An 8,909-nucleotide genomic window follows, 5' to 3' on the forward strand; every position below is an offset into this window, starting at 1 on the left:
CGGTAGCGGTCGCAGCCTTTGTAGGGACGGATGTTAGATCGAGGCGCGAGCCACTGCGGTTTGATGTTTTGGTCAGTGGTGGTCGGTTGGGTTTGGGCCGTACTGTACTCATTGATCAAGTGGGCTGCTGTACTTGTCGATGATGGAGACCCGCACCGTTTGGTCGGCGGGTGGGATGGCGATCGGGAGCGGTGGACGGGAAATTCAGAATGGAGGTGGTCATGCTTCGTTGGTAATGCCTTCGTAGAGCTGGTGGAAGGGCGCAGGATAAGGATACGATCGATGAGAAGTGGTGTAGGTGATGCTTCCTGCGTTGTCGTCGATGTTGTAGATGCGATGATGATGTCACCGCCGGGAGATCTCTGGGAGAGGGCGGCGGCCCGCCATGAAACTGCCGTCGCACCTCCGCTCCGCCCGCTCCGCTTCACATCCGCCTTTGAATGCTCCTGGGCAGGTCTGAATAGCATCACGCATCTTGAAGCAGTGTTCCAAGCTTTTTATGTTCCGGCTAGAGCTTCAATTAGCATCGCTCTCATACTATCGCATAATAAAGTCTATCTTATTCAAATCTTCCATTTTTTCTTAGCTATAATCTACAGGCTAAACTGTTCTTACGCATCTCCTACCAAAACCCCGCCCCTATGGCTACTGCAGCATAATCCAACAACCTCATCCTTATAGCTTGGGCCCTGACTGCGGCTTCGGCGGATAGTAGATGTTTTTTTCACGCGGCCAACCGACCAGTATCGTTTGCGGACAACCTCACGACGGCTGTATTGTACCCAAGAGTAGAAATCAAGATACGAGAGCTGTGCAATTACACCGCACAATACCTCAGCGAATGCGTTTGTTGGAAGCCTTGGAAGTGGTTCACGCCACGGATGTGAAGCATGGCCTGACATCGCCATACGATGCCTTCCGGTGGGTGAGGCATGGATCGACGTCAAGGCGACTGCGGCGACTCATCGGCATATCGAGGTGACACATGCCAAGGGTGTATCTTCTGTAGGCAACATAGCATTCGAATGTATCCCGAGGTCGTAGATACAGTGAGTGTACTCAATCGCCTTGAATGCATAGCAAGTATAGTGTACATGCCAAACAGCACATTATACTCCATCCAATCATCATAAACATTCTCACCGCATCAAACAAGTTTACCTACCTCAAGAATTCGCCTCCCTCCATTCAAGCGAGCAGGGAAGCAAAGCAAACAACCCCTACATCATATTCAACCAAATAACTCCCCGTCATCATCAAAAGTCCCAAGTGGCAACCTACCCGTCGCGAAGTACTGCCCCCTACAGGTACGGTACAGGACATATGCATCACCACACCACCGTGGCACCTCACACCACTTACCTTCCCATCAAACCCGGGGCCCGGGGCCCCAGAATAACATCATACCCTACGTAGGTACCATCCCCCCAACCATACACACCAAAGCAACCGAAGTGGACCCAACGCCCCAAAAGCCTCAATCAGCCCTACCACACCACACCATCCCACACCAAGCAATGACATGAACTCAACCCAACCCATTGCCCCAAACCCTACGTCAAGACCAGAGCCGCATCCCCCCATCCAGCCCGCGAATCCTTCCACAACTGTCCTGAGGTACCCAGGAGCAAACCTACTCCACCGCACACCTAGTGCTCAACCAAGTATCCGCCCCCAAGGTCCATCCCCACACCCACTCAACATCAAACTCAATGATCGAAGCAATGACACAAATGTGGCAATTGGCCATAGAAGCTGAGCCCCGGGCGGCGGTGCTACGGAAAGGTGGGTACTAACCCGTGTAGTACAATTCACGGTGTTGACGGTATGGCATGGCATTGGATGGGAAGATGTGCAAGTCACCCGATTGGCGGGTGGGCGGGCGGGCAGGAGTAAAGGTGAAAGGTACAGGGGCCCGGGGGTTGCATCATCGTTGCGTTACGGGACCTTGAACTTTTCACATACAGTATGTAAGTTACTGATAGTTTAGGCGAGGGTTTCGCTGGGAGAGTTGCCGGTGGGAGGGATGGGTTGATTGTGGAGTAGGTTTTTGTTGAGTATTTCCTCTTTGATTGTAGGTTTTGGATTGAGGGAGGGTAGGTACGTGTAATTGAGTTGGGTTGTGGGGGTGATTTGACTCATACATGAATACCTCTTTGCTGAGTTTGCTCAAGTTGTGTGGTTCTGATTAATCGGGTGCATTAAACTAGATATGCATCCTTTATACGCTAGACTGGTTTCGGTTATCCACTTCCTCCGTGGGTCACATGAGTTGGCCTGGGGGATTCTGGGGATGTCTGGTCTGGGGTTTTGAGTCATTGAGTAGAAACTAAGCAGACGATTATCAGGAATGATTGACAGGTAAGAAGACTATACAGCCAATCATTGAAGAGAGCAGGATGTTTGACTTGTTTTTTTCATTTTGTTATTCATTTTGAGATGTTTTGATCTGGAGGTTTGACTTTTTGATAGACACAAAAAAAATGTAAATACATTCCCAATCCATATCCAATGCTCTGTGCTGTCTGGCCGCATCCCAGTTCGCTGTGCTCCGATCCTTTCTGCAATTAGCACCGTTGATCATGTAAAATAGCTATGCACACCGACGCCAAGCTAGTAATGGAACCCGTCCACAAGAAAAAGAAAAGATGATCGAAATTCGAACTCCGCTGGTTATATGTATAGATGAACAGATGGTGGTGGTAACAGGTTGAAACGAAAAAAATGAAAATCGTAGCTTCGTGGCGTCATAATTAGATATTAGAGGTGGTAGGTTTGTGGTGGATTTTCGGGATTTTGTTTGGTCGGATTTGAGACATGTTTTGTAGGCGAAGAGGTGAGTCGTTTTGAAGATAGGATGTCGAGGTATCAAGAGAGTTGAGAGATGGGTTGAGTAGTTGATAGCGTCGTGGAAAATCAACCTGCAATCCGAACAGGCAGGCATTGACCCGGCGAGGGCCAGAAGTGTTTCCTTTGCACCGTCTTCTCCAAGCAGTTGCGGCCCTTCTCGAGAAGCCCTTCCTTCTCCTTCTCCTTATCGGCAGCTGGAGGTGCCGAGACGTGGAAGCTCACGTGGACTGTGGTGGTCTCCAGTTCAGAGGTAGCTTTGTCGGCAGGCTCAGTGGAGGCCGGCTTGATCGAAGTGAGGTCTTCGTCCTTGCGGTCGTCGGGAAGCTTCTTGTTCTCATCGTCCCGGTCCTCCTCATCCTCGGACTCGTCGTCCTCCATCTCGAACGAGTTGATGCGCGTCGACATATCCTTCTGCGCCCATTCCATGGACCGGCAGTGCAGGCGGAAGTGACCAAGGCAGCGACGGATGTCCGGGTCGGGAGCAGTGGCCTCGCGGGCCAATTTCTGACGCGACAAAGTGGTGAGCTTGTAGGGGAGGGAGGTCTTGTCGGCAAGAGGGGGCCAGCGCTTATTCATGGAAGGGTTGTTGGAGGACAGCGGAGAGGAAGAGGTCTTAGGGATGATATCGATGGTTGTAACCGCCATTGTGTTGACGAACTGGTGATATAATAGATATGATGATGATGATGATGATTCAAGATCACTTTGGATGAATACTCCCTAGGTGGGAGTGTCAAGATGTGACTCAACTACTTGGATGAGATTAAGTGCTAGTCGCGCGTGCGAGTGCAGTGTGGTAGATGTGGATACAATGCCTAGGAGAGTGGCTTGAAGGCGCGGAGATTGGCTTTTTGAGTGATCTGGAGTGAAAATCTGGAAAGAAGAAGAAAGAAGAGGGAGAGCCAGGATGAGGAGAGGGGGGAGGTAGAGAGAAGAAATATGGCGGAGGGGAGTCGGCAGAGGGTTCTGGAGGAGCTGGAGGGGAGAGGGGGGAGGGAGGGAGGAACCGCGCCCAGCACCTTGCACTGCACTGCACACTGCAGTGGGAAAATTACCACAGTAGTGGTGACGGAACTCCGAAAAGAGAAATCCGGGTTGGTGAGTCGTGACCATCTGATCTGGCAGATTCTGCAAGCGGAAGATCCCCGGGTCTAGACTCGTTATACCACACGCCTATTTACCTGTGCACCACACTATTGTATGTATCAAGCCACCACGTTTTCTGTACGAAAGGGTATGTATTGTTCCCCTGCCTACATTCGCTACAGCCATCATGCTATCGATTCCCTCCATCGGGTGATGATTGAGAGTCGTGGTGAGCGACAGGGATTAAATCTGGACGGCAGAGAGTATGAGTAAAATTCAGTTGGGAGGAGGCGAAAAAGGGAACGCGCACGTCTTCCCACATGGAAAAAGGTATGTACGATGTACAGTCAGCATTCGGATGATCTTTACTGCTCTCCAGTCCTGGTTACCGGGGAAAGCAGTAGAGAAAAAAAAGAAGAGTCAAAAAAGGGCCTCGACTTGACTCCACCTTACAAAACTGGTCGGGCAGCTGACCTTTGTAGTGGGTCCGGGTCCGACGGCAATCCATGGAATGTTCGACACCGGCGAGCGAGTCTGGTCAGGCTTGGGAACTGGAGCGAGGTTCTCTGCCTTAGTAAGAAAGTGAGTTGGCTGTGGGCGCGCGCGTCTCCGGGAGTGGGCTTCCGCTGAGTTTTTTCCAATTGTGTCAACCTCTCGCGACCTCTTTTCTCTGATTGTCTCTCATCGATACAAAAGCCCATATCTTCCATCTCGATAACAAACCCACGAAAATGAGGGGTAAGCAGGTCGGTTTTTCCAACGGCCATTGACCCTGTCCCATGTGCAGCTCCAGAACTTTAGAATGCCTGAACAAGCAGCAAGGGATATGCGTGGTCGTCCGCGTGATTGGCCCAAATCTGCGGGGTCGTGATCCGAAAGAGGACTAGTGCCCCTTGCTAAAGACAGTAACACTAATCCAGATCGGCCCTAGAGCAACCCTGCCCTGTGCGCTTAGGGTTGCAGGGGAAACGCTCGCCGGTGTGCATGTGGGCATTGGGGAAGGGAGAGCAAAAATCCAGTGTCCAGGTGATTCTATAACGACCTAGAACCTTAATACTTGCTCTGTGCTGTTCCTTCGGCGCTTATTCCTCCTAATAAACCTGGCGGGGTTGGGAACTAGTTTCGGAGTGCCCCTCGACTCGTAGTCAGGTACGCGCATCTTGGTTTTTTTCATCTTTTTTTTTTCGTTTCGCTGCACTTTCCTATTCCCCCTTTCCATGTAGATTACTAAATCTGCTTAGCAACAGCAATATCGACCGAGTCAATGATGAACGACTCGGGATCGGTTTTCTGCTCTATGAAAGCCGATCAGTGGCGCATGACTAATCTTCCTTTCCTTTTCTCCCCAAAGGCCGTCAAGAAAACAATGAGCCAAAAAGTCACCTAACCCGATTCATCACACCACAACAAGCATGATGTCAAAAAAGGTTCTTCTACGGAGTACGGTCGGCGCAATAAACATTTTCCGAATGTATTCAACCCCCCCCCCCCCCCCGGGGTTACGAAAACATGATCTCATTCATTGTTCATGATTGACAACATGACAATGATTCGGGAGGCGAACCTTAAGGTTAATCAGAAGGTTTTTCGTGGATCGACTTTCGTACTTTCTGGTCCTTGGTTTGGCTCTCCAATAATTTTGTCCGTTTCCAGAGCGATTGGACTGGAAGCATTCCCTTCGGTTGGAGTGGGTTCTGGGGAATGCGATCCGGAGAGAGACAAGAAAGAGAGGATGGGAAACCTTGAAGGGAAGGGATGTGCGACAGCAGAGTATGAGGTGACTTTGCGATGTCGATGTCCAATGTCGAATGTCAAATCTCATGGTTGATGATGGACATCAAGCGCAGTGATGACGGCATACCGTGTTATCTATCATGGACACATTCTTTTTGTGTTTGTTCACGCCATTTGCCTTGGAAACCGAGCATGGCGATTGATTTCTTAGGTTCTTTGGCTGTTGGCTGGTGTCCTGAGTGTGCAGTCGCAAGCCACGGAGAAATTAGTCTCCATCGTGAGATAGATAGACCACAATGGCCCCCCCGTAATGCCCGGTATCAAACTAAAATTCCCGTAATTGACCCGGTCTGGCCTGGCCTAGCCTGGATCGAGTTCGCGAATGGACCACGTAACTAGGATGTTACTGAGTGACACCGGCTAATCATGGATGTCTTCCATGCCTTCCCGTGGCATTTTTCCCACCACTGGGAGTCGTCCTGGATCAGCTCGTGGGCGCTGACTGGTGTAAGAACTGCGCTGGATTTACGGTGACACTCAGGCAGCCAGCACTGTATCAAACCGCAGGACCCGATCAGACCCGATGTATCTGCCAACTATGTCCGGAGTCTTCCGACGACAATGCCTTGATCACAGCACCGCAACAACAATAGAGCACTACGACTCATTCGGGACACGCCACAACCGCTATCCACCTCATCTTTTGGTGATAGCACAGTTCACTTGACTGGGACCGGAAAAGCCACACGAAGCGTCCAGAGCACATCATCCGTCTCCCGGCGGCCGTACGGTACTGCAGCGTTCTTCTTCTTACAAGCCGCTTACACCATCCATCCATGTGTGGCTGCAGGTATACTTTTCGAAGTCCAGTAGTTTACTGTACGGCGTGCCGTACAATTCGATCAAGAATAACCCTGATTTGATTCGATTCGATCGTGTGCCCCCGATTCGATTCGATCTCACGGTCGGTCCCCGCAGCTCGGTTTTGCTCGTGGTCATGGTCTTGGGCGCCCAACTCTACCGTCTGTACATACTTAGTAGATTGATGAAAAGCCGGAGCCCTCTAGATCTTCCGTATGGTCCATCGACCATCGAATCACAAGGCATCACAGATGTACAGTAGTGGACAGGGAAGGGGGCCTGAGACCACGGGCGGGCCATGCCGGACTGCTGCTGCTGCTGCCGCCGCCACAGCCTCTGTCCAGTCATTCAGCATAGTCCTCATCTCACTATCTTAAAACAATGCCTTTATCCTTTATCCGGCATGGATGGAAGTCAAACTACCCGAAGGCGGAGAGAGCACCCCTCCCCCTCCCCCTCACCCCTTCATCATTGATAACAAACCTGCTTTACTCGAAACACGATCAACTGCTCTAGAATAGATCGACACAGACAATACATCCTGTCAAACTTGTTCTAGCCCGCGCCGCTCCGGGAGAAACCTGGAGGCGACGGAAAATCCTCGAATAACATGTATGTGGCACCAAAATCGCCAATCTTTCCAATCATAAGTAGGATTTCTCTGTCCGCCCGTCCCGGGGGAAGGGCCTGTCTAGACCCCGCTTATCATTGTCGATCTGTGTGCTGGTTGAAATCGTCTCTTTGTGGGGGATGTGATTGGGTGCGATGCGCGCGTGGTGGTGTGGTTTTGGATGCAGTGCAGTGGCTTGGACCCTTGAACTCGTTGCCATGATTCCTTGGCGTTCGATTGGCGAATGGAATGGCAGTCTGGGTGTTTACTAGGTAGGGCTTCTTGCTGGGATTGAGTTAGTATTGTAAATAGACTCTCTGAGTGCCTGCAAATTTGTACTTTGGTGCAAAGAGGGAAATCTAGATTGGGGGTATAGTGCCCTGTGCACATGGCTCTGCCATGTTAGCTTGGGTATACTTAGTATGTATGCAGCTCTCAAATGGTCTTGTTCGTTGCATGTCGAGCATTATTTCCTCACTTTTGTAAGAATATGGAAAGATTGGGGGGGAGGGGGGGTTGCTGGGAGGTTCTTATCAGAACTGAAGATACTCATACAGAGCTTGCAGAGTTTGGCCTCGACGAAAAAGGGTAGGATTTATATCCGCGAGGAGGTGAGAAAGATACGTTACTGGGGCAATGGTACTGGAAACCTTGTAAATAGATAGGCAAGTACGTAGCTTTGAATGAATGGTTGCTCTTCCGACAGGGTTCAGCTCAACATTCGACTTCCTTTTTATGTTCCTCTTTTGGAAGGGGTAGGCATTTCATGATTTTATTTCATGGTTTTGTGATGTCTAGTAACGTATGAAGTCAGTCCAAGCGAAAGTTTTCATACCTTGTTCGATTTGCACCCTCCATTACATGCCGCGCCGGACGCTCGATGATCCGCCTGGAGCGTGCGTGAGACGACTAGGCGCTGAGAGGGCTAGTTTTGAGTTGATATTTTCTGGGAGACATCGACACCGGAGCATGGATAAGGAGAGCAAGAAGAGCAAAGAGTCCTAGAACATGGGTTTGTTTAATCTGTACGGAGATAGGAAGGGCGCAGGGGAGAAGATGTCGTGCGCGTGATATCCTGGTGTGAGTATGTATATCACCCGGCCATTTGGCCACGATTCAGCCAAACCACTTAGCCTCGAATCCAGCCAAATTGCCCATTCTCGTTCATTCTCTATTCTAGTGACTCAGCAGACTGAAAGTCGTATCTTGGGTTAGGACCGAGCGAGGCAGATACACTTTAGCATTCGATGCTAGATAAGACAGTCCTCAGGGGAGAGGACACTGGCTCTGAAATGCTGGAACAGAGATTCAACCATTTGTTGCATAAGTTGACTTGCATGTATGTTTGGGCTAGTACTTAGTGACATACCTAGTCAGCTGATACCGACCTTTTGGACCCCGAGGGAACTTTTCATGCTTGGCATGTTAGCTCATGCCTGTTGTATTGGGAGAAGATGGTGATTGGTTGAGACGTTGGTATGAGAAAGATGAGTGTGGTTTTGGGGAAAGCGGGGCGGGCGGGGATCGGGCCGCAATATAGTTCCATTGGTTGGCGCGAGACGCGGATGGGGAGAAATTCCAGTTCCAACCTTATGTCCCACGAGGTGCTCTTGTCGGGCTATACTTACAATGAGATATCATGAAGAGAGAGACATGAAGCGATGACTATGGTGGCCTCTGAAGATATTGAGGATCTTGGGGGAATTCCATAAGCAGGTTTTGGATAAGAGATATGGATGACTGCTTGAGTAGGACAGGAGTGCTTGGG

General features: G+C 50.3%; 1 protein-coding gene across 1 annotated transcript; it reads right to left on the minus strand.

The window, feature by feature from the left end:
• Nucleotides 1-2,765: 2,765 nt before the first annotated feature.
• ASPACDRAFT_78266 (uncharacterized protein) lies at nt 2,766-3,726 on the minus strand. Its single transcript, XM_020205150.1, has one exon. It carries the CDS (start codon nt 3,493-3,495, stop codon nt 2,917-2,919), a length of 579 nt encoding a protein of 192 aa, XP_020056712.1. The 5' UTR covers nt 3,496-3,726; the 3' UTR covers nt 2,766-2,916.
• Nucleotides 3,727-8,909: the final 5,183 nt, after the last annotated feature.

The sequence above is a fragment of the Aspergillus aculeatus genome (genome assembly GCF_001890905.1).
Source record: "Aspergillus aculeatus ATCC 16872 unplaced genomic scaffold ASPACscaffold_7, whole genome shotgun sequence".
In the NCBI taxonomy this organism is placed as follows: Eukaryota; Fungi; Ascomycota; class Eurotiomycetes; order Eurotiales; family Aspergillaceae; genus Aspergillus; species Aspergillus aculeatus.